Source organism: Amblyraja radiata, chromosome 22 (assembly GCF_010909765.2).
Source record: "Amblyraja radiata isolate CabotCenter1 chromosome 22, sAmbRad1.1.pri, whole genome shotgun sequence".
Taxonomy (NCBI): Eukaryota; Metazoa; Chordata; class Chondrichthyes; order Rajiformes; family Rajidae; genus Amblyraja; species Amblyraja radiata.
This window is the reverse complement of record NC_045977.1, coordinates 35,445,539-35,472,636: the sequence shown is the minus strand read 5'-3', so window position 1 is coordinate 35,472,636 and position 27,098 is coordinate 35,445,539. Positions and strand designations below refer to the sequence as shown.

At 43.5% G+C, this 27,098-nt stretch overlaps 1 protein-coding gene across 1 annotated transcript in view; it reads right to left on the bottom strand.

The window, feature by feature from the left end:
• The window catches only part of pemt (phosphatidylethanolamine N-methyltransferase), an 89,899-nt gene that overhangs the window by 46,665 nt on the left and 16,136 nt on the right, over positions 1-27,098 (bottom strand). The window contains exon 3 of the mRNA XM_033041028.1: positions 10,115-10,230. Within this exon, the coding sequence (XP_032896919.1) occupies positions 10,115-10,230 (116 nt within the window). The remainder of the gene's footprint in view (positions 1-10,114; positions 10,231-27,098) is intronic.

Sequence of the window (27,098 nt, the reverse complement as noted above, 5' to 3'; positions counted from 1 at the left end):
GAGACTGGAGAGACTGAGATTGTTTCCCTTGGAGCAGAGCTGGATGAGAGGTGGGTGGGCCAGATAGAGACAAGCAAAGTGATGAAACTCCCTGTTGGATTGCAACCTTGTCATGGTCGGGGAGCTTGTGTGTCTCAGTGACCCCCAGAGCTATGCCAGTGGGAGATTCATCTCCTGTTAGGGTCTCCCATGCTGGACAGGTCGAAGGGTAGAGGCGAGGTCGAAGAGCGATCCACTGGTCCTCCAGGTTGGAGGTTGAGCACAGGGCTAACAACCCTGTCTCGTAAAACAAATATGTTACGGAAACAGCAACTGAAGGAATCAACACTACTGGGAGTGATGGCTAGCCCAGAACAGGCAGGAGTGGAGGATCTTCGGTGCTGCCCTACATGCCAGGAGGTGTAATAGGCAGTTTATGCCCCTGTCCCACTTAGGAAACCTGAATGGAAACCTCTGGAGACTTTGCGCCCCACCCAAGGTTTCCGTGCGGTTCCCGGAGGTTGCAGGTGGTTGCCGGAGGTTGCAGGTAGTGGAAGCAGGTAGGGAGACTGACAAAAACCACCGGAAACCTCCGGGAACCGCACGGAAACCTTGGGTGGGGCGCAAAGTCTCCAGGGGTTTCCGCTCAGGTTTCCTAAGTGGGACAGGGGCATAATTAAGTAAGTAAGCAAAATGATGAAAGGCAGAGATAGGGAAACCTTTCCCCATGGCAGAGTTGCCTAAAACTGGAGGATATAGGTTTAGAGCAACGTCGAAGATGTTGAGAGGATCTGAAAAAGAGCTTTTACATTGTGAGGGTCCTCGACAACTGGATCTTGCTACCAGTGAAGATGGCAGAGGCAAGTACTGTCACGAACGTACAAGTATCTTAATGAGCACCTGACTTGACAAGGCACAGAAGATTACAGACCCAATTGAATTAATCTGAGCAGTGACTTCACCATCGGCATGGACATGGTGGACACAGGAAAGACACAAAGTGCTGGAGCAACTCAGCGGGTCAGGCAGCATCTCTGGAGAAAGGGTGACATTTTGGGTCGGGACCTTACTTCAAACTCCAAGGGACACAAGGCATGTTACAGTGATGTATTATTGCATGTAGCATGGAAACAGGCCCTTCAGCCCAACTTGCCCATGCAAACACAATGTCCATATTCAGTGGTCCCATTTGCTGCACTTTTGATGCATATACATCTATACATTTCCTATCCATGTACCTGAACAAATGTAATTTATATTTTGTTATTCTCCCCAGACTCCGCCCGCCCTCCCTTTCGTTCCCTCTCCACACTCCCCTCCTCTGAACCCTGGCTGACCTTATACCAGCTTCTCCCCTCCCCCACCCCTCCACCTACATTCCCTCCTCCAGCTTCACAATTCGCAACTCTTTTATCTATTGGGCTCACATCTGCCGATATCTTCTCGTTGGCCTCTGTCCAACAACCTGCCTATGAAAACAAACCCTCGCCTGCATTCTCCTATAACCGGCCCTGCCCTGTCCCACCCCTCCTCTCTTCTGGCATTCTTAGCCGCCCACCCCACTCCCTGCAATCAGTCTGAAGAAAGATCCCGCGCCGAAATGTCACCTATTCATGCTCTCCAGAGATGCTGTCTGACCTGTTGAGTTCCTCCAGCATTTAGTGCCTTTCTCCTATATTACAGTACATGCCTCAATTCCTGCCTCTGGCAGCCCCTCCCCTATACATACCACCATCTGTGCTAAAAAAAAAAGTTGCCTTTCAGGTTCCTTTTAAATCTTTCTCCTCTCACCTTAAACCTATTGCCTCCAATCATTGATTGTGGGGAAAAGTCTGTGTGGATTCACCTATCTATGCACCTCATGATTTCAAGCAGCTTTAAGATCAACCCTGACTCCTATGCTCCAAGGAATAAAGTCCTAGCCTGATCAGATGGTTTGTTGTGGGTTGTACAGTATATTTGGTTTTGTGTTGCTGTTGGAAAAATCAGCGAAAAAGACTGTTTAGTTTGCTGTAAACAGATAATGCTGCAAATCATGCCATGACACTTACCCCAACTCCAGTTTACACAGTTTAACTCAGTGACTGACCCTGCGGTATCAATTCTTACTTTATTCTGCTTTGCTCTCATCAATAGTGTGGATGTAAAGTTTCAGCACTGCAGTATTTCCTGATGTTGGGGGAGTCCAGAACCAGGGGCCACAGTTTAAGAATAAGGGGTAAGCCATTTAGAACGGAGACCAGGAAACACTTTTTCTCAGAGAGTTGTGAGCCTATGGAATTCTCTGCCTCAGAGGGCGGTGGAGGCCGGTTCTCTGGATACTTTCAAGAGAGAGCTAGACATGGCTCTTAAAGATAGCGGAGTCAGGGGGATATGGGGAGAAGGCAGGAACGGGGTTCTGATTGGGGATGATCAGCCATGATCACATTGAATGGCGGTGCTGGCTTGAAGGGCCGAATGGTCTACTCCTGCACCTATTGTCTATTGTCTATTTGGGTTAGTGAACCACTTAATCTACTAATAAAGCAGTGTTTTGTGTTCCTTTCCTGACGGCCTTGGACACCAGGTCGCTTAAGCCCTTCAAAGCGAATTGATATTGAACAGAGGTGTAGCTTAGGAATGATTGCAAAATGAATTATTTTAAATCCTTTATGTCTTTGTGACACTCCCTGTCAATGCTAGCGTGAACTTGCAGAGGTCAGGTTGTTGTTCCTCAATGCCTTTCATGATGACAAGCTGGAGGCCAATAGAGAGCTTTGGTGTTTCCGTTGTCAAATGAAAGGTTTTCTTTACACAGTGTCAGCCATGGCTACGTGAAAAAATGATTCTGAAGCTTTTCATTTTCTTGAAACAGGTTAGCCTATCGATTGATAAATCGATAATTGCCGACCTTTGTGTCAAACAATCCACTTTGTTTTTATATTTCAGTTTTGCATAATTTTATCGTTGGCATAAGATGGGAGTTCAAGCGCTTATGAAATGATATCAAATGTCATGTCTTTCATTTTCAGTCTAATAGTCCAGATTACTTTGTGTGCAAGGTCATGTTTTGGCTCACGGGCAACAAAGATTACTTTAGAAAAATGTTTTTTTTGCAATAGGAATCAGGAAAAGTAGATTAGGAGGATGTTTACTTCGGGGTAAGGTTACCAAGAAATCAAATGGAGAATCTTTAAACAGCAAATGGCTGTGATTGATCTCAAGAGTCATAGTGTGGAAACAGGCCCTTCTGCCCAACTTGCCAACACCGACCCACATGTCCCATCTACACTATTCCCGCCTGCCTGCATTTGGCCCTTATCCCTCTAAACCTGTCCGATCCAAGCACCAGTCTAATTGCTGCTTAAATGTCCCTGCCTCAACTACCTTCTCCGGCAGCTCCTTCCATACACCAACCACTCTTTGCTCTGAAAAGTTATCCCTTAGATGCCTAGTGGCGGCAGGATGGTGCAGCGGCAGAGACCCGGGTTCAATCCTGGCTACGGGTGCTTGACTATTGTACGTTCTCCCCGTGACCTGCGTGGGTTTTTCCCAATTCAGTTTCCTCCCACACTCCAAAGATACACAGGTTTGTAGGCGAATTGGCTTGGTATATATGTAAAAATTGTCCAAAGTATAGGATAATGTTAATGTGCAGGAATCGCTGGTCGGTGTAAACTCGGTGGGCTGAAGGGCCTGTTTCTGCGCTGTATCTATAATAAAGCTAAAAACAAAAAATCGCTATAAAATCTTTCCCCCTTCATCTGTGGGCCAATTTTATTTACTTCGCTGAATGAAGGTCGACTTTAACATCGTGGAGCTCACGGTCCCTGGTTAGAGACCGTTTTTCGGGAGCTCCAAGCCGCAGGAACTTCGACCGCCCCGACTAGGGGGGGGGGCTTCAATCACGGGCTGCGGGAGCTTCGATCGCCCCGGCGGATGGTTCGACTGCCCCGACCGCGGGAGAATAAAGAGGGAAAAAGATTGGACTTTATTGCCTTCCATCACAGTGAGGAACGTGGGGAATCCACTGTGGTGGATGTTTATGTTAACTTTTATGTAGTTGTGGGTCTTGCTGCTTTTTTGAGTATGGCTGTATGGTAAATCGACACACACTGTACCTTAATTGGTACACGTGACAATAAAAGACCTTTGAAACCTTTGAAGTGCCTGAACTGTGGCACAAATCTTAGTAAGAAACTAAATTTCACTTTGCATGGCACAATTTTTTAATATTTAATATCTAGATTTCTCTCCATTCTTGAATACAACAATATGCGGATAAAACCTTAAAGTATCATTTAATTTATTGATTGACCTCCCTTTCATTTCGCAACTGTAAATTCTACCTCAGCATGAATTTAGATTTGTTAAATATATTTTTCATTTGTGTTTAATCTATTTTTCATGCAACTTGATTTCTTCATGCACTCATTTTCTTCTTTGAGGAACATATCCACATAGTTTAGTTCAGAGATCCAGCATGAAAACAGGAGGCCCTTTGGCCCACCGGGTCCATGCCGACCAGCAATCGCCCATACACGAGTTCTATCCGACACACTAGGGACAATTTAGAGAAGTCAATTAACCTACAAACCTGCTCGTTATGGTAACGAGGGAGGAAACCGGAGCACCCGGAGAAAACCCACGCAGTCACAGGGAGAACGTACAAAGTCTGTACAGACAGCACCCACAGTCAGGATCAAACCAGGGTCTCTGGCGCTGCTTCATCACACTATCAGAATACCATTTTCATCTACATGCCTCAATAATTTGGGTCAGCTCTTCAAAATCATTGACTTTCTTCTTTCAGGCCAACAGTTACATTCTTAACTGTTCAGTATTTTTTTTCTCTTTATAATTTTATTAAATCATTTCATTATTCATTTATGGTTCTCCCGATAAGAGACAGATCTAGTTTCAAATGAATTTATCATCCTCTGTATTGCAAGTCGGATCCAATTTTTAAACTGGCATAAACTAATACATGTGTATGAAGGAACTGCAGATGCTGGTTTAAACAGAAGATAGACACAAAAAGCAGGAGTAACTCAGCGGACCCAATGAGTTACTCCAGCTTTGTGTCTATCTTCTCTTTAAATTAATAAATGATGATTCACCTCACTCACGGAATCCATTCACGGAATCAAGGGATACGGGGAGAAAGCAGGAACGGGGTACTGATTTTGGATGATCAGCCATGATCATATTGAATGGCGGTGCTGGCTCGAAGGGTCGAATGGCCTACTTCTGCACCTATTTTCTATGTTTCTATATATTCCATCATTAATAGCTGTAACCTCCTAATGGTACAGATGGAAAAATTTGAAATTTTTTCCAATTATACTCTTGCAAAAAGATACTGAACACAATGATGTAAACCAGGTAAGACTTATATTACTGATTTTTGCATATTGTTTTACATTTTAACAGGTGATTACATAGAAAGGAATTGATAAACTTTCTGCCCCACTTGTCTGGATTTTACTTGTATGGGGATTAGTATCTGTGATGTAAACTCCACTCCCCTGAACATAGCTGATTCTGGAAGACAGATACTGCTTTCCCCACATGGTTCAGTTTAGCTGATAAGATACAGGGGGTCAGAACTGGCTCCAGCTACAAAGCACATCTGGAATTCTTTGACCGTCAGCAAACACCCAGCAGCACCGTATTTACTGCTCGTATATACTGGCAGAATCCAGGCCTATGAAACCATTGATATAATGATCTGCATGCTATAATCCCACGGTGGCACAGTGGTAAAGTTGCTGCCGTACAGCACCAGAGTCCCGGGTTCGATCCTGACTATGGGTACTGTCTGTACGCTCTCCCTGTGACTGCGGGTGCTCCGGTTTCCTCCCACACTCCAAAGATGACAGGTTTGTAGGTTAATTGGCTTCTGTAAATTGTCCCTAGTGTGTAGGATAGTGTTAGTTTACGGGGGGGGGGGGGGGGGGGGGGGGTTGATCGGCGTGAACTCGGTGGGAGGAAGGACCTGTTACCACGCTGTCCCTTTAGTGTTTGATTTTTTTTCCCATCCTGGGAAAAAGATTCTGACTGTCTATCCTATCTATGCCTTCCATAATTATATATTATTTTATCAGGTCTCCCCGCAACCTCCAGCGTTCCAGAGAAATAAGGTCTGTCCAACCTCTCCCTGTAGCTAATACCCCATAATCCAGGCATTATTCTGGTAAACTTTTCCAAAGCCTCCACATCCTTCCTGTAATGGGACGACCAGAACTGCACGCGATACTCCAGATACTCTGGGAATATCTTGGTGATAACTAACTTTCTTTTCCATATTAGCCACAAGCTTTTTCTCTTGTTTTGTTTATTGAATAGCTAAGCATTGGGCTGCTAATCATTGCTAAAGAAGTTGCTGTACAAGAATATAATATCAACTTAACAAAACAAATGGGATTTTTCCTGAAAGATTTTCTTGGCATTTTTTTTTCATCTGTTCTTTATTTTCTGCTACTATTTTTCATAGCTTACTCCCTTATGTTCCAGAATCATCACTCCTGCTGATTCCTGCACTTGCTGATCTCTCACTTTGGCACTAAAAAGGGGGGGGGGAAAAACAACTTGAGTTATATTTTTGGATTCTAGATATCTTCTGATGCAGCCATCTTGACCATGATGGAAGCTTAATCGTTCTCTAATCAATCCCCATTCTTGGAGGAAACGCAGACGTAACCTCTAGCCTGGTGATTCACCGGGAGCAGCGTACATAGCTCAAAAAGTGGACAAAAATAAATAGCATCACGTTTATGAACAAGTCGGGTTCTCATGCTCTTAGTACTTCTAAATCACCGTGACGCCAATAATGATGCATTTAAATGAAATTCATTTGTCTCACTCTCATTCTCTAACCCAATTTGCAAATCTGATTTGGTGTAAAATGAACTGTGACTAATAGCCGTTTCCAAATAATTACGAATGTTCTTCGCTCTGCACAGGAATTTTAAGTAATAGAGCAACTGCTAGCCAGGACTGTACGCTCTGCGAATCACATTAATACCCACTCGTGTGCAAATGTATTCAAACAGTTCAGGGAGGGAAAGCAAGGCAGTGACTTATTCACGATGTCACTGGAGAACAAGATGTCCGACTGGTAATGTGCAGGAAAGAACTGCAGATGCTGGTTTAAATCAAAGGTAGACACAAGATGGTGGAGTAACTAAGCGGGACAGGCAACATCTCTGGAGAGAGGGAAAGGGTCTTGACCCGGAACATCACCCATTCCTTCTCTCCAGAGATGCTGCCTGTCCCGCTGAGTTACTCCAGCATCTTGTGCCCAACTGGTAATCTTGGGCAGGGGGAAGGAAAAAAAGACCAAGGAATATATTATGAAGAATATATTATTGGTTCATCACTGCTTAAGGTATTGGATGAAAAATGTTTGTGCACTTTTTCTGAGGGGTATTTTAGCATTTAGTACTAGTGGCAGTCTGGCCGTATTTAACCAGGCCTTGGGGATTTTCTATTACACAAATGCGAATGTTTTCCTTTCTACCCAAACAGTCTTTCTAGGTGAGGCAGAGGTTCACTTGCACCTCCTCCAACCTCATCTAATGTGTCTGCTGTTCCAGGTGTCAACTTCCTTATATCGGCGAGACCAATCGCAGGCTCGGCGATCGTTTCACCGAACACCTCCACTCAGTCCGTCTTAAACTACCTGATCTCCCGGTGGCCCAGCACTTCAACTCCCCCTCCCAATCTGACCTTTCTGTCCTAGGCCTCCTCCATTGTCAGAGTGAGGCCCAGCGCAAATTGGAGGAACAGCACCTCATATTTCGCTTGGGTAGTTTACACCCCAGCGGTATGAACATTGACTTCTCTAACTTCAGATAGCCCTTGCTTTCGCTGTCCATCATCTTCCCTTTTCCAGTTCTCCCACTAGTCTTACAGTCTCCGCCTACATTCCATCTCTGTCCCGCCCCCTCCCCAGACATCGGTCTGAAGAAGGGTCACGACCTGAAACGTCACCCATTCCTTCTCGCCAGAGATGCTGCCTCACCCGCTGAGTTACTCCAACATTTTGTGTCTACCTTTGATTTAAACCAGCAGCTGCAGTTCTTTCTTACACAACCTATAAACCTGTACGTCTTTGGAGTGTGCGAGGAAAGCGGAGCACTTGAAGAAAATTCACGTGCCGCAGAGAGAATGTCATTAAGGAAGAAAGTAAGTAAGAATTTCATTGTTCTCTCTGGGACATGTGACAATAAAACACATTTGGCTATGTACAGACTCCATACAGACAGCAGTCGAGGTAAGGTTCCACCCTGGGTCTCTGACGCAGTAAGGCAATAACTCTGCACTGTGCCACCCTTAACAAGGGATAGAGGAAAATAAGCAGGTGGAATGTGACTATCGGAGTTGCAATCCTGGGAGCCAGCATGCACCCAATCTTGCAAATAGCCTTGATCTGCTTTGTTATAGGTAAAAAAAATCCACCGGCAGGACAAGAAACCTATATCATCATCCTCTCTCTGGACAATGTCCCCACTGAAGAGGCTCCACATGCACTCGTTTGGGAAGGATGAGCAGACAGCCCACATATTCCTGACAAGACATTCCTGATAGGAATACTAACTTTAGGTGGTCTGACAAGGCAAAAAATTACCAGCTGGACAGAAGAAATTATTTAACAGCATTCTCAAAACCTTCTTGAAATGATGTAACATTCCCACCAACTTGTGCGAATTCTTTGCCAAAGGCCAGTCTTACTTGTTGGTCGCCAATAAGAATGATGCAGGTACTATGCAACGAGTAAAAGAGCTGCAAAATTATCTTAAATATTTGAACAAATCAGAGTTGGGTCAATTTGAACTTTGTGAAGTTTAAGAAAGAACTGCAGATGTTGGTAAATCAAAAGTAGACACAAAATGCTGGAGTAACCCAGCAGATGAGGCAGCATCTATGGAGAGAAGGAATTGGCGACGTTTCGGGTCGACACCCTTCTTCAAACTGATGTTAGGGGAGGGGCGGGACAAGGAAAGAATGTAGGCGGAGACAGTAAGACTAATTGAGAGTTGGGAAGGGGGAGGGGATGGAGAGAGAAAACAAGGGCTACCTGAAGTTATGAGGTCAACATTCATACCACTGGGGTGATTTCAGTTTCTTTGCCACTAGGATAGACATGCAAGATGTGTGGTACCAAGAACTAAAATGCATAACGCACAATATAACAAGCTGCCTAGCAAGTACAATATTATTAATGATTTCAGAAGTAATCAGGTTTAGTTTAGTTTAGAGATACAGCGCGGAAACAAGCCCTTTCGGCCCACGCCGACCAGCGATCCCTGCACATTAACATCCTATACCCACTAGGGACAATTTTTACATTTACCAAGCCAATTAACCTTCAAACCTGTACGTCTTTGGAGTGTGGGAGGAAACCGAAGATTAACTTAATTCATGGATTTCATTGCAAACTGAACATAATTTACCATTAGTGGTGTCAACTATATTTGCCAATAACTTACTAAGGACGAGGGGTCGGGAGGGAGAGATCAAAATAACAGCACATAGCTTGCAGTGCTACTAACAAGGCTAAGTTGCCAGAAAGTGTCACCTCTATTCACAGGAGTTATACCCTATCGAGTAATGAAAAACAATGGGCGGCACGGTGGTGCAGCGGTTGGCAATGCCATACAGTGCCAGAGACCTGGATTGGAACCAGACTATGTGAGCTTGTCTGTACGGAGTTTGCACATTCAACCCGTGACCTGTGTTGCTTTTCTCCGGGATCTTCGGTTTCCTCCCACACCCCAGGTTTGTAGGCTAATTGGCTTCGGTAGAATTGTAAATTGCGTAGGATGGTGTTAATGTGCGGGGAGCGCTGGTCGGCACGGACTTGGTGGGCCAAAGGGCCTGTTTCCGCGCTGTATCTCTAAACTAAACGTAAACTCAAAATTCCCCTTCGTTTCACAAAACAAATGCCTTATTTGTGGCAATAAAATGGGTATTTTAATTTTAAGCACATTGGCATTAACTAACGAACCCCACTGTCCTTTGTTATAACCTTTATAGCTTGTCACTAACTCAAGCATTCATCTTCCACATATTTTGTATTAACAACAAAACTATTTTTCTGGAAGATCATTCCTTTCACGTTGTTACAAGTAATTGTGGATTGCCATCTCACCTGTAACTCCTGTGGGCATTCAGCAGTAGAATGACAACTGCTACAGAATAACATGCAGTGAAAGGGGAACCAAAGAGTTTAGTGAGAGACCTCGTTCTGTGCTCCCAATGACCTACCTGCCAATTTAAAACAGAAAGGAGAAACAGAATTAGAAATGCATGAAGAAACAAGGCTCCACAATGTATCGCATGTCATGAGGAAGGAGAACACATTGGTTTTCATCAGTAGGAAAGAACTGTAGATGCTGGGTTAAATCGAAGACAGACACAAAATGATGGAGTAACTCAGTGGGAGAGTCAGCATGTCTGGAGAGAAGGAATGGGTGACGCCTCAGGTCGAGACCCTCTGAAGAAGGTTCTGAAGAAGGGTCTCAACCCGAAACATCACCATTCCTTCTCTCTAGAGATGCTGCCTGTCCCGCTGAGTTACTCCAGTATTTTGTGTCTATCTTCGGTTTTTATCAGTATATATTTGACACTGAAACAGCGTGGCATTCTTGTAGCATGTAAGACTGATCTTCTTCTTCTTGCAGATGACATGCACATCCTAAAGTTGTAGGACAAGTTGTTCTATTTGATCTTATTTGATTGTGCACGCCAGGTTGATTGCATTCGTTGAAACAGGGCGGACCCTGCCGGTTGCAATCTCCCACCCCAAGACTGATCTAAAACAAAAGGATGAAATTTAACTTTAATGATGGTCCGATGCTATTCATCAACCCAAAGGCACTGTGCAGTTTGTTCATTCGGAGAAAGAAGATATGAATCTCAAATTACATGTCCTGTGCTAACATCACACAAAACATGATCTAAACAAAACAATTCAGTGATTGGATTCAACGCTACTTTATTGTCACATGTACCGAGGTACAGTGAAATGCTTTGTTTTGCATACAACCTGGTAAAATGACCTGGTAAAAAGTGGCAACACTTTTAACCTGGTAAAATCAAAGAGCAGACCTCACCTAGGTCGCCACTATTCTGGCCCCAAACAAAAAAGTATGCAAGGGATTTGAGAGTATAGGTACACAAAGGTTACTGATGATGGAAGGATACTCAAAGCTTCCTGTATTGAAACCTTACAAACGTGCTATAATTTTGTATATTTAAAGGCCATTGTTAAAGAATCTTATCATTATTTTCATTAATAATGAGTCTTCTCATTATTACTTTAGTTTTTGATCATAGAAACATAGAAAATAGGTGCAGGAGTCGGCCATTCGGCCCTTCGAACCTGCACCGCCATTCAATATGATCATGGCTGATCATCCAACTCAGTATCCTGTACCTGCCTTCTCTCCATACCCCCTGATCCCTTTAGCCACAAGGACCACTTAACTCACTCTTAAATATAGCCTATGAACTGGCCTCAACTACCTTCTGTGGCAGAGAATTCCACAGATTCACCACTCTGTGTGTGAAAAAAAATTCTCATCTCGGTCCTAAAAGTCTTCCACCTTATCCTTAAACTGTGACCCCTTGTTCTGGACTTCCCCAACATCGGGAACAATCTTCCTGCATCTAGCCTGTCCAACCCCTTAGAATTTTGTAAGTTTCTATAAGATCCCCCCTCAATCTTCTAATTTCTAGCGAGTGCAAGCCGAGTCTATCCAGTCTTTCTTCATATGAAAGTCCTGCCATCCCAGGAATCAGTCTGGTGAACCTTCTCTGTACCCAGAAACCCATCCTTTTATGGGACTCAAATCTATTTTGGCTCTTTATGCAACTTCCAAACATTTACTTCAATCTTTGCTTTTGAATGACGTAGACATTAGTCAGTAAGGTCGCAAAACGAGAGCTTCCAAATTTAGGTGCCAAACTCTGTCAGAGGTCAGCTGCTATACAAAATGTCACTCAATCAGCTCATCAATATTTATATAAAAATATAAATGTTCTTTGAACAGGGAGTTGACCACTTGCTTAATCTCAATTTAGTGCTTGTAAAGATTATCTTCATCCAAACGATGTAAACATTAGCATGAAAGCAACACTCTCGTGAATAAGTTAAACAATTTACTGTTCCCGACCAAGACTCAAATTATCCTGTTAAAATCTTATTGTAGACTGAGAATTCAACAGGGCGTTACTTGAAATAAAACTGCAAGATAAAGGTCCTCTTCCAAACTTGTTGTACTCATCTTGTGCAGGTTGTTCCCAGGTTAAGGGCCTGGGAACAACCTGCAATACGAGGTAATTCAAGAACTTTCCCGTGTTTAAAAAAAATTAAACTTGTGGTAAGTACGTAGAATGTATGTAGCAGCTACGTCGGAGCTCATGGAAGTCTCGTAGCGGCTCGTAACGCTAGCAGCAGGTACTCGGGAAACGCGGTAACTTGTGAAGATTTTTCAGCACTGTGAAAAATGTCCATGAGAGCCCCGTGTACCTACGAACGGCTTTTACCATAATTCTCCGAGTTCGAATCAGGGGAAACTCGGGAGAACTCTCGAATTACCTCGTACAGTGGGACAGGCCCTTTAAGAAAACACAATTGATGTACAGCCCGTACATACGATTGAGCATTTGAGAGACTGGCAGGATGGACTTGCCGGCTGCTATGGGACTAGCAGGCATCTTCTGCCATGTGGGAACGCAGTTCCCAGCTGCATTACTGACTTGCGAACGGAACGGAGACAGTAGGAACTATGGTTTACCAAAAAAGACCAAGAGCTGGAGTAACTCAGCGGGTCAAAAGGCAGCATTTCTGGAGATCATGGATTGGTCCCGTCTCAGGTTGGGACCGACATTATCTATCCATGTTCTCCAGAGTTGCCTGAACCGCCGAGTTACTCCAGCACTGTGTGTGTTCTCTGGAAGAGAACCCTGCCATAACCTGGGGATATCCTGTTTTGAGAAGATGTCGAAAGTGGGGTGTAGAATAACTTCTGGTTTAGCATCTTGCATTGCCGCAGCATCTCCTAGGTTACATGGAGCATTCAGAAAAAAATGATCTCCACACACACACGTTTTTTGAAGCCAAATGCAAAAAAGCACCCCAGTACAATACAGTCCATCCCCCACCAGGAGGGTCTTAAAGCCCTCCGTTTCTTCCTCGACCGCAGAATCGACCAATCCCCGTCTACCGATATTCTCCTCTGCCTAGACTGGTCCTTACCCTCAACAACTTTTTGTTTGACTCCTCCCATTTCCTCCAAATCCAAGGCGTAGCTATGGGCACGCGCATGGGCCCCAGCTATGCCTGCCTCTTTGTAGGGTACATCAAACAATCCCTGTTCGAGGCATACCGTGGACCTATTCCTGAACTCTACCTCCGCTACATCGCCGACTGCATTGGTGCTACCTCCTGCACCCATGCAGAACGCACTGACTTCATCCATTTCACCACTAACTTCCATCCGGCACTCAAATACACCTGGACCATTTCCGACATCTCCCTACATTCTAGACCTCACTATCTCCATCGCAGGTGACAGACTACTGACCGACATATACTATAAACCCACTGACTCCCATGGATATCTGGACTACACTTCTTCCCACCCTGCTCGCTGTAAGGACTCTATCCCCTTCACCCAATTCCTCGGTCTACACCGCATCTGAACCCAGGATGAGGTGTTCCAAACCAGAGCATCGGAGATGTCCTCATTCTTTAGAGAACGGGAGTTCCCCTCTTCGACTATATGAGGCTCTCACCAGGGTCTCTTCTATACCCCGTAACTCTGCTCTCACTCCCCATCCCCTACTCGCAAGAAGGGCAGAGTCCCCCTTGTTCTCACCTTCCAACCTACCAGCCGTCACATACAACAGATAATCCTCCGACATTTTCTCCACTTCCAACGGGATCACACCACTGGCAACATCTTCGCATTTCTTCCTCTTTCGGCTTTCCGCAGAGACCGCTCACTCCGTAACTCCCTGGTCAATTCGTCCCTTCCCACCCAAACCACCCCCTCCCCTGGTCCTTTCCCTTGCAACCGCAGGAAATGCTACACTTGTCACTTTACCTCCCCCCTTGACTCCATCCAAGGACCTAAGCAGTCTTTCCAACTGTGGCAGAGGTTCACCTGCATCACCTCCAACCTAATCTATTGCATCCGCTGCTCTAGGTGTCAGCTACTCTAGGTGTCAGCTGCTCTACATCGGTGAGACCAAGCATAGGTTTGCCGATCGCTTCGCCCACACACCTCCACTTGGTTCGCAATAACCAACCTGATCTCCCGGTGGCTCAGCACTTCTACTCCCCCCTCCCATTCCGAAGTGAGTGAGTCCCACCGTAAATTGGAGGAGCAGCACCTCATATTTCGCTTGGGTAGTTTACACCCCAACAGGATGAACATTGACCTCCTATTTCAAGTAGTCCTTGCTTTCTCCCTCTTTCCCCTCCCCTTCCCAGCTCTCCCAGAGTCCAGTCTCCGCTTCTTCCTTTCTTCTTCCCGCCCCCACATCAGTCTGAAGGAGGGTCTCGTCACGAAACGTCACCTATTCCTTCGCTCCATAGATGATGTCTCACCCGCTGAGTTTCTCCAGTATTTTTATCCACCCCAGTACATTTTGTCATTTCCCACATTAGCCTTCGAGTGAATCTGTGGATTTAGTGCCAGATTCATATTGGTTTACTTCATCTGTCTGAAAGACAGATTAAATAAACTTTTGCAGAGGTTTAGTACTTCTGCAGCAACTTCTGCCATTAACTTTGACCCAAATTCCTAATGCAAAAGGTCAGTGTTAAATTACTTGTTGACATTTAAAGTCCCAGTACAATACGCTTTTACTGGGATCAAATTCACATCAACTTCCCACAATTTAAAGGACTGGAAGTACCACAACAAATGAAACTATTCAGCAAGTTTGATGCTTAGGATACGTACAAGACGTCCAAAGACGACAATATGTCCAAAGATGTACAGGTTTGTAGGTTAATTGGCTTGGTAAATGTAAACAAAATTGGCCCTAGTGGGTGTAGGAAAGTGTTAATTTGCGAGGATCGCTGGTCAGCGAGAACCCGGTGGGCCGAAGGGCCTGTTTCCACGCTGTATCTCTAAACTAAACTAAAAATGTAGTAAACTATCATCTGAAGTTACACCATTCTGTTTGGAATTTCTCTGTTCAAATTCCTAATTTGGAATTGAGAATATAAACAATATGAGTACTAACTGCGTGCCATGAGGTATTAACTGAAGACCCATCTTTCTACGTCTTAGAATGCAAAAATTCCCATGCGGTTAAATTTAATACGACTTCTGGGGTCTTTGCCAAACGAACAAAAGCAAACAGAAATCCTGGGAATAGCGCTCCTTTTAGGCAATCCCTTGGGATTAAGAATGATTTAAGGGTATATACAAAATTGGCGCAGTGGTAGAGTCACAGCTTCAGAGACCCGGGTTCGATCCTGACTACGGGCACTGGCTATACGGAATTTGTACGTTTTCACCCTGGGACCACATGAGTTTTTTCTGGGTTCTCCGGTTTCCTCCCACACTCCAAAAACGTACAGGTGCGTAGGTTAGTGTTCAAGAAGGAACTGCAGATGCTGGAAAATCGAAGGTACACAAAAACCTACGCACCTAGGTACACAAAAATGCTGGAGAAACTCAGCGGGTGCAGCAGCATCTATGGAGCGAAGGAAATAGGTAACGTTTCGGCCCGAAACGTTACCTATTTCCTTTGCTCCATAGATGCTACTGCACCCGCTTAGTGTCTCCAGCATTTTTGTGTACCTAGGTGTGCGTAGGTTAACTGACTTTGGTAAAATTTGTCAATTGTCCCAAGTGAGTAGGACAGCGCTAGTGTTTCGGATCGCTGGTCGGCACGGACTCTGTGGGCCAAAGGGCCTATTTCTGCGCTGAGATCTCCAAACTAAACTCACTTCTACTCCAGTTTTGTGGGTTGAGGTGACCGACGAGGCATGCATGAGAAACAGAGAGAGGGCAAGAGACACCTGATGCGATGGGGCAAGTGTGGCGTTTGCGGTGGCATGCTATTTCTTCTATTTGAACAGGAATGCTCACAATGCACAGAGAATCGCAGTACGATCTTTTCCACTTCGACTGGTCATGGTGTGAGGGTTCCCAGGAACGTGTGGGGATATTGAAATTATTTTCAAGGAGCCTTTGAACACATCCATGAATTTTTCCTCCGTCCACCTGCTCATCCCATGAAAGTGCCTGTGTGGGGGTTTGGCATCAGATATGTGCATTAAAATGGACAGCCCAAAGTGGCTGACAGTGCTGGGATGTCGGCCAGTTCTCAGGTACGGACACACATTTCCTCAATCACCCAAAAGCTGTGCAGGCACACTGAAGGCGATGGTGAATTTCATCGTCGATGGATGCCTCCTTCATGATGGTAATCAGATTTGGGAAGTAGCGCATGTCATGAAGCAACAATCATCAGTACTGTACCATCAATCTGATCAGATTGACTGCTTTGTGGAAATCGGCCCAGAATGTCTCGTGGTCACTCCAGATTTGTATGCTCACATGGAAACAGATACTCGTTATAAATTACTTTGATAAAATTAGCATGCAAAGTACCACATCGTTATCCACTCTCACTCAGAGGAATTGAACCAACTAAATGCTCTGACTATATACCCGCCTTGTTCATTAACCACTCTGAGAAATAATTGAACCAGTATGTACACATGGAACATTAGTGACCAACAAACTCTGTGGTCTGAATATTCTCCTCATAGACCGTAAGTGAATATGTACATAGGCTACGGTATCCAGACAAACTATCAGCCTCAAATAATTGTAGCCACGAGAGGCGAGCCATTGGCAGAATTTGTTTGGAATCAATGTGGCATTCCTGAGACAGTGTATCCTATTAAGCAGGTACACAAAAATGCTGGAGAAACTCAGCGGGTGCAGCAGCATCTATGGAGCGAAGGAAATAGGCAACGTTTCGGGCCGAAACCCTTCTTCAGACTATTGAGTCTATTGAGCAGACTAGTTCCTATTGAGCAGACTAGTTACAGAATTGTACCATGCAATTTCTTTAACAAATCAATGGCTTGCAGGTTGCTAAACAGGAGTGGACTGCCACCTTGTGATATGGGTACAATCACAGAAGTATCACTCCTGGGTAACTGGATATCTCCAGATCCAATAGTTTAGCTTTGAATGCCAGCACACGAATACTTTGCATCATGAGTTATGCGCGAGATCAGAAACTACAAACATCTACGTATTGTTTCCCTAAAGCTGATAGACAATGCAACCGGGTGTTTCAATAGACAATAGGTGCAGGAGTAGCCCATTCGGCCCTTTGAGCTAGCACCACCATTCAATGAGATCTTGGCTGATCATCCCCAATGATTACCCCGTTCCTACCTCCCCCCCATATCCCCTGGCTCCGCAATCTTTAAGATTGCGGACTCCATCTTTAACATTGATCACAGCTAGATCCATCAGGATGAGTTCATCCGTATCTCTAAAGCTTTAGCAGGATACAGTAATTTTGTCATGAGTGTCCAAGATTTTTAGAGAGGGCCAGACAATGTGCAAAATACATCAATGTACACCCACTGTAGCTGTCCCGTGTGAGACCCCCCCCCCCCACACCCTGGGTACAAAACTGATGCGTGGCCTCAACTGTCAGGAAGCTGGCACATCACCTTCCTGAGTTGTCACGTTCAAATGCAAGGAAAGACACTAAAAATGCTGTGGAGTAGTTCAGCAGATCAGGCTACATCCTTGGAGAACATGGATGGGTGACATTTAAACATGCATTGGTGACCCAAAACATTACCTATCAATGGTAATAAACGGTTTAAATGAGAGACTAGACTAAGTGGGACCCGTTGGGTCCCAGCATCACACAGGAGGGCTGGTCATCCAACGCAATATTCCACCTCTCCACCAATTCTAATATTGGTGGCCAGTTGGGGGGGGAGGAGGCTTTCTGGAACGCTAGTATGGGTGTTGTGGGCTGAAGGGACTGGTTTCCAGAGGGCTGGTATGCAAATTGTGCGCCAAATGGATTCTTGGGCTGGCGTCTCAGTCAATCAAGCCTGTTGTGCTGGCAACTCACTCATGGCTGGTGGGCTGGTAGTTGACTCACTGCTAATCCTTGAAATTCTATTTCAAGCAGGGTATAAGGCCACCAAATTCAAGTGCAGTTTCTTACCACTTCTAGCAGGGTGCAAGGCCACCAAATTCAAGTGCAGTTTCATACCATATAAATGAATTTCTGAAAGTTCTGACAACAGGTTTAGATGCAGGCAGGTGGGACAAGTGTAGAAGAGACATGTTGGTCGGTGTGGGCAAATTGGGCCGAAGGGCCTGTTTCCACACTGTATGGCTCTATGAGTTAGAAGCATGTCCAGATAATTTTACTGCAACATTTCAAACATTCCTATTTGCTCTCACCTTTTTTTTCCCCCAGATTTCACCACTTTGAGATTTCACGTCATCCTGTATCTGCAAACTGTGGACGCCTTGGTTGTAATCATGTATCGTATTTTTCATTGACTGGATAGCACGCTACAAAAAGCTTTTCACTGTACCTCGTTACACGTGACAATGATAAACTAAACTGATACACTTTGATGGCAAAATTCTAAACGGGTTGTTCTTAAATCTGCGGCGTTAACTGCAATCTCAAAGCATTTCCATAGATCCTCAAAACTAATACAAGGCAGCAGGATGAATTTTTCAATACATTACACGGCTTCATCTGAGCCAAAAATTTAAGTAGGAAGGAACTGCAGCTACTGGTTTAAATCGAACATAGACATAAAATGCTGGTGATGTTTTGGCCGAGGCCCGCAACGTCACCCATTCCTTCTCTCCAGAGATGCTGCCTGTCCCGCTGAGTTACGCCAGCATTTTAGGTCTATCTTCATCCAAAATTTTAAACTAGAGCATGTCAGCGTTAAGAGATTTGGCACTATGACGAAGGGGTTTCTGAAATAAAAGTGTGAAATAAATGCTGAGTCATCCACGGTAGATCAACTGTTAACACTATTATTCACCTTCACACTACAAATTAAATGGCTTTAAATATATTTTTAGTCATTTCTGACTCGGTATAAACATCTTTGGGTTTGGGTTCACTGAAATAATTGCATTTTAATCTTTTAAAAAAAGCTCTAGCTGCAGTCTGGATCAATATTTTTCTATTTAATAAAGTGATAATAGATGAAAGTTATGAAACCTATCACCTCGGAAATGAATCTTGCATAAAAGGTTCTGTATTTTGCCTCCGGTCCAATCGATGGTGAAAGCGTTGCAAAGTAAAAAAGATAAGCTTTCTCCACATACACCAAAATTAATTTCCACTTTCAAATGTGATGTTATTCAATTAACCGCAGACTACTCCAATTGCAAGCTTGAAATTGATTAAAATGCACAATGCATTGTCTCCCTCCATAACTAATCATGAAGACTGATTAGCAATATTGTTCTTGAACAAAATTACCGCACAAGAGGAATAATTTTACATGCAAGCAAATTCACAAACAATTGTAATCACACAATCACAATAATACTTTATTAGCCAAGTATGTTTTGCAACATACGAGGAATTTCATTTGCCGTACAGTCATGCAAATAAAAAGCAACAGAACACACAAAATACATGTTAACATGAACATCCACCAGTGACTCCTCCACATTCCCCACGGTGATGGCAAGCGAAAAAAGTTAATTATCTTCCCTTCTTTGTTCTCACACGGTCGGGGGCCTCGAGCCTTTCGTTGACGGGCGACCTTAGCTCCCATAGCCGGCGGTCAAGCCCTCCGGGGGGGGGGGGGGGATTTCAGCTCCCCTGCGCCGGGCGATCAAGCCCCCGGGTCGGGGCTGCTCGAACCTGCTGTGTCGTTGGAGCTCCCGACATCTACTGTCTCTACCTGAGACTGCAAGCTCCTTGATGGTGAAATCCACAGGCCGAGGTTGGAGCATCGATCCCAGGCAAGGAATCGGTTGCGATGTCGTCCGATGGGGCTCAAAGTCAGTCCCGAGCAAGGCCTCCAGCTCCATGATATTAGGCCGCAGAGCGACCGGAGTTACGACCCGGAAAAGAATTGCATCTCCGGCATGGTAAGAGAATGAAAAAAAGTTCCCCCCGGCCCCCTCCCCCACACAAAACAAACCGGAAAACATTAACACAAACTTTTAAAACACACTAAAAATAACAAAAAAAAGACGAAAAGACAGACAGACTGTTGACGAGGCTGCCGTCGTCGGCGCCCCCTGGTGTAAGTTGATCTTAAGGATGTCCTGCATTCATCAGCTAATAGGCAAGCATAATGTAATTCATTGAAAAGTGTGAAATTCTTGAAATAAAGACATTAGCTATTATTTCATTGAGCACATGAAAGCATTTTCTGCATCACTGTTGCCCCCAAACTGATCAGAACTGATCAGTAAGTGATTCCCTATGAAGTGCATGATAAAACAATGATAAGCTAAAGCAGTGTGTGTAAAATGTATAGTATATGATGGGGTTTCAATGGGGAGGTTCCAAACTCATTTTGCATTGGAATTTAGATTATTGACAAAGATAGACACGAAACACTGTAGTAATTCAGTGAGACAAGCAGCATTTCTGGATGGATGGAATGGGTGACGTTTGAGGTCAAGACCCTTCTTTGGACTGAGAGTGAACAACTCTCAGTGTGAAGAATGGTCTCTTCCCGAAACGTCACCCATTCTTTCTATCCAGTGGACAGACGGGGAGAGCATCTGAATCATAGCAGCCAAAATGGAAGCCAAAAAATTCATGGTGTAAAACAAAGATATCTGGTTGTTTAAAAATGTAATTGAAGTCCTGGAGAAGGACAATGGGAAGGGAATGCATGTGATGAGGCCTACAAAAGGTAATAAAGTCGTCAGAAGTCTTCTCAATGGCCGAAGCAGTGGAAGGAGAACTGCAAAGTTTGTACCTTAGCTGGGAAATAGATTGAGAAACCTGCAATGGAGAGGGTGGTAATGGGGCAACCCAAAACCAATACAGATGAGAGGAGAAAGATGGGCTAAAGGGCCTGACCACACACTGTACTGACACTCCCCGACCTACATAATAGGAGATCTACGTAAACTCGCACGTACGCAAACAATTCTGTGCTCAGTCCCTAATGCAATCAAGGCAGTTGGTAAATTCACTCAAGGTTACATCGGAAACAAGCCGGTAATGGCAGCATTGCTTACCCTGAAAGCCACAAGTTGCAGAAGGTGCCCCAGATACAGCCGGACGCCACTCAGACAGTTAATACTCAATGAGTTATTTCGGGCAGTGTATGGTGAATCTGACTTACATAATATCTGACTAATCTAAGGGTTCGTGGGAGTGCCTGTACTGTTCTATGTTCATGAAAAAAGATAACGCAATTAAATAAGTTTTCATGTATCTTGTTGTGTTTTATGACTGTCGGCAGACCAATTTCCCTCCTGCGATAAAAAAAAATTATCCTATCGTAAAAAGTTACTTCCAATAGCAGCATCATTCTCTTAGAAACTTTGAAAATAGGTGCAGGAGGAGGCCATTCGGCCTTTCGAGCCAGCACCGCCATTCATTGTGATCATGGCTGATCGGCCCCTATCAATAACCCGTGCCTGCCTTCTCCCCATATCCCTTGACTCCACTAGCCCCTAGAGCTCTATCTAACTCTCTCTTAAATCCATCCAGTGATTTGACCTCCACTGCCCTCTGTAGCAGGGAATTCCATAAATTCACAACTCTCTGGGTGAAAAAGATTTTTTCTCACCTCAGTCTTAAATGACCTCCCCTTTATTCTAAGACTGTGGCCCCTGGTTCTGGACTCGGCCAACATTGGGAATTTTTTTCCTGCATCTAGCTTGTCCAGTCCTTTTATAATTTTATGTTTCTATAAGATCCCCCTCATCCTTCTAAACTCCAGTGAATACAAGCCTAGTCTTTTCAATCTTTCCTGATATGACAGTCCCGCCATCTTACTTCCCTTCCATGAATACTTAGGCTGAAATACAGCAGTATTTATGAAGTTCATTATGCACAAACTCATTTAGTTATTCAAACCATATGAATCATTAGCTTTAATGATAACATGGAGCAAATGTAATCAAAGGTCTTGACATCCAAAATATAATCTGCAGCATTGAATGCGATTGAACAGACTCGTGTTCTGACCATTAATTCTGAAATTCCATCCTAATTTACATTACTAAATGGAATAGCAATGGGATCATTTAAGTAATGGCAGACACATCTGTTAAATACTTGATAATTGAAAGCATAGAAACAATACGATAAACTCCACTCTATTAAAGCAGCATCTAAATGAGAATCATTCATCAGAGCAATGGGTACAGCAACATCCTCACCCAGCTGAGTGACTTAGACATACAGCACGGGAACAGGCCCTTCGGCTCAACTTGCCCATGCTGACAAAGATGCCCCATTGACAGTAGTCCCACCAGCCTGGGTTTGGCCCATATCCCTCTGAACCATTATAAATCTCAGCCTTTGCTCAGTCACATACAATATCTGATTATTTTTTAGATTCAGATTCAGATTCAGATTCAATTTTAATTGTCATTGTCAGTGTACAGTACAGTACAGAGACAACGAAATGCATTTAGCATCTCCCTGGAAGAGCGACATAGCAAATGATTTGAGTAAATAATACAAGACTGCTCCGAGTGAGCAGCCTTGAAACAGGTAAGGGGATCGTCGCTATTTTTCCCATTCTATGGAGACACAGGGCGTCGCGGTGTGCCCGCGCCGTGGCCATTTTGAAAGAAGGGGCGAATAGCCTACTCCTGCACAATTTACTGATTGGCATTACTTTCTTTGACCTCTTCTTCCTTTCTTATAACTTTTTGGATGTTACAAATTTTATCTGCTCAGTTCCTCTACCCTAATTGGCATAGTTTTCACCACCTAAATAGCTAAGTGGCAAGAGTGCACCATTTTACAGGTACAGCGACAGGTATAATTTCACTGTTCCAGTTGGCCACTATCTCCGGAAGTGTTACTCCAACTGCAGAACAGATACAACATTTGACTCAACTGAAGGCATTGCAATGCCATCTCAGATTCTCTCTCCAGAAAATATTACCAATCTCTAAAACCTTATGTGAAAACATTTTCAGATGTGCAGTAAATTCATTTATCCTCAACATGTAGAATGGCAGCATTCCCAGGTTTACTAGCTGAAAAATATGCTGACAAACACTGTATCTCACATTTTAAACAATTACAGGCATCCTCAGGTTACGAACGCCCAGTTTATGGACATCAGTATATACGAGAGAGCTCTCGTATTATTAAATACAAAAGTCCGACATCCATATATGAACTAGTTTCCTCTCTCTCTCCCCGGTTTTAATAATTGATCTTTCTTTTCAGTCTTATGTTTTTTTTGGTGCAATTTATTACAATACTGTGAAGGTTACCCTTATCGAATGATTTTAGTATTTTTTGAGTCGTGGACAAAAATCGATTTGTGGATGTCTGTGCAAATGAAACTGTTGGTTATGCAAGGCCAGCCTGCAAACAGATCCTTTCATAAGTAAACTTAACCAAGACCAAATACAGAAGGCTTGCAATAAAAAGCCAATTACTGGCTTGCAATAAAAAGACTGATTTCATCTTTATTTTTCTGAATCACTGTTGCCCCCAAACTGATCTAGAAACTGTGTTTTTTTTTTTTAAATAATGACTTCAACGTTTAAATCCATCCAATAACTTGAAAGAAGTCTGTCGGGAAAAGCATGAAAAAAGTTTATGGTGTTTAAGTTAGCTCATCAGACATTTTCAACTTCTGAGTCAAGTACAAGATGGCTCAAGAAGCTGTCATCCATGATAAAAGTTTACTATTTGATTATTTTTCAAAGTCAACACTGGAGGATCAAAGAGAATGCAGTAACATACACAAATGTCAAACGGTAAATCAATTCACAGCACAAAAATTGTTTCTGATTGTTATTATTATTCATGTTCGCAGTCGTACAGAAACAAGTAGTCACTTCAGAAGGGATTACATTTCAGAATGGTATAATCAGTCTCAACTATTGCTAAAGCTTTCAGTGGTGTACATGGACAGTGAAGACATCTACCCAAGAGGTCTTGGCTTGAAGTAAATGGGATGAATTTTAGATACTGTTTCCAGAATAAATCAAAATGAGTAGGAAGGTACTGCAGATGCTGGTTCACACCGAAGATAGATACAAAATGCTGGAGTAACTCAGCGGGACAGACAGCATCTCTGGATAGAAGGCATGGGTGGCGTTTCGGGACAAGACTCTTTTGAAGAAGGGTATCGACCCAAAATGTCACCCATTCCTTCTATCCAGTGATGCTGTTTGTCCCGCTGAGTTACTCCAGCATTTTGAGTATCTTTTAAATTGAAATAAACTATGGTCAGCCATCCAAATCCTATAAAAAGATTATGACCTAATTTCAATCCACATACTCTACATCAAGGGTTCCCAACCAGGGGTAAATTGCACCTACCCAGGGGGTAAATTTCGCCTCCCCAGGAGGTAAATTTGTTGATTCTGGATTTGTACATATTTTTTCTCGTTGACTGATTGCGTTTTTATCTGTTCATCATTAGTTGTTCATAAATAAGTGAAATAACATTGTTATGTGCTATTAAAGTTGCCAGGGATAAACGGGACGGAAAAGGTTGGGAACCCCTGCGACTAGAGATTTCCAAGAATGGGAATTCTGCATTTTGCACATTGCCAACAACCTTGATTGTTTTCTTCAGTCCTCTTGGTAAAACCTTCCTGTGGCAGAATGCAGAATGTGATTGTTTTACTAGTCCACCGTCAGATATTCAATCATGGTCGTCTGTTCAACAGATCTATATTTAGAATTTAATTAGGGCTTCAATGTTGTGGATATTGGACTGGATAGGTGGTCGATATTGAATTGCTTCTTCCGTCAGGATTTTGCAGTATTTCGCCAATTGCGACTGCCATAAGTAGTTTGTCTCAGAAACATTGGGGAGATCAATAATCTCTGCTTCCCAGAGACCATGAGCTTTCTGGTGGGCTTGAGATCTTGATCCTCAAACACCTTTCCTCAAATGGTCACAGGGTACATTGGTGCACTGAGCGCAATAGTGACTTTCATCAACAATATCTACTTTTGCTGAAATATGACACCAGGGATATTCCAAGGACTTATCTCACTTTGGTGGCTTTAATTCACATTTCCTAATCGAACAAACTTATGGCACTGAACTGTTGAATAATAGGGAATTGGAATTACACATGCCGACTTCTTCAGCCACTTCTTTGACATTATTGCTATTGGGGGAGAGTAACGTAGGTCCACCAGGTTAATTCCCGGGATGGCGCGACTGATGATGAAAGACTGGGTCGACTGGGCTTGTATTCACCGGAATTGAGAAGGATCTTATAGAAACATATAAAATTCTTAAATGATTGGACAGGCTAGATGCAGGAAAAATGTTCCCGATGTTGGAGGAGTCCAGAACCAGGGGCCACAGTTTAAGAATAAGGAGTAGGTCATTTAGGACTGAGATGAGGAAAAAAATGTCACTCAGAGTTGGGATCTGTGGAATTCTCTGCCACAGAAGGCAGTGGAGGCCAATTCACTGGATGTTTTCAAGAGAGAGTTAGATTTAGCTCTTAGGGCTAAAGGAATCAAGGGATATGGGGAAAAAGCAGGAACGGGGTATTAATTTTAGATGATCAGCCGTGATGATATTGAATGGCGGTGCTGGCTCAAAGGGCCAAATGGCCTACTCCTGCACCTGTTTTCTATGTTTCTATGAAAAGTCCACCTTGGTTGCTGCACCACTTCTGACTTCCATGTTCTTATCCTCCTTAACCTAAAGTGGCAGCTCCATGCTATAGCTACTTCCTTATTCTTAAGAGAAAAGATTAATATAAAAACTTTGTAGCCTTTTACACAATCATATTCTAACCGATTAATGTTTGAACAAGCTGGAGTCTACTTTTTATCCGACTGCGTGTTTGGTGGCTCAAGTCTATTTTGTATCCGGTTCTGTATCAAAGTGATATCCTTCTTCAGCACATGATTCTTCGGACATTTACAATTCTTGGATCATACTTGTTTGGGACCTTTAATACCACACTTGTGCTGCCTTTGTACTATTTTTTATTAAAATCCAAAACAAGTGCGAGAAGAGCACCATGAATAATTTGTTTAGTTTAGAGATACAGCACAGAATAATGCATCAAGCACCTTTGTATCCAAGTCCCACCAAGTGCAATGGATGCATACCTACCCCTGGAGTTAACGAATTTTAATGGCAACACAACAACAGTGCACAATAAAAAGAATAACGTCACTGGAGTTCACGTCAAGAGTGCTCAGTCAAATTTCCGTATGACGCGAGATGAGCTAGAAATGTTGTCACCAAGTTGTGCTTTGCGTAAAATGCATTTTTAATTGCACAATGGTAAAGCAAACAACACCGCACCATTGAATATCTTCCATGTAAGCTTTTAAACATGAAAATAAATGTTATGGGTCATTGAGTTCTTAATAACCAAAGTTCGCAAAAATAATTAATCAGCCTTACTCAATTATTTTTTTTAAATCACACAAAGATATAAGTGAGCAGTGGCCTCAGTACATGCTTCAGAATACTGTAGAATCTTAACCTTGTAAGGGCGGTATTGTGGCATGTTTTCCTCATCTCAGTCCTAAATGACCTACTCCTTATTCTTAAACTGTGGCCCCTGGTTCTGGACTCCTCCAACATCGGGAACATTTTTCCTGCATCTAGTCTGTCCAATCATTTAAGAATTTTATATGTTTCTATAAGATCCTTCTGAATTCCGGTGAATACAAGCCCAGTCGACCCATTCTTTCATCATATGTCAGTCGCGCCATCCCGGGAAAGAGCGCCAGAAGATTGTACGTTCTCCCCCGTGACCTGCGTGGGTTTTTTCTGAGATCTTCGGTTTCCTCCCACACTCCAAAGATGTACAGGTTTGTTGGTTAATTGGCTTGGTATAAATGTAAAATTATCCATAGTGTATGTAAGATATTGATAATATGCGGGGTGGGCTGGTGGGCCGAAGGGCCTGTTTCCGCGC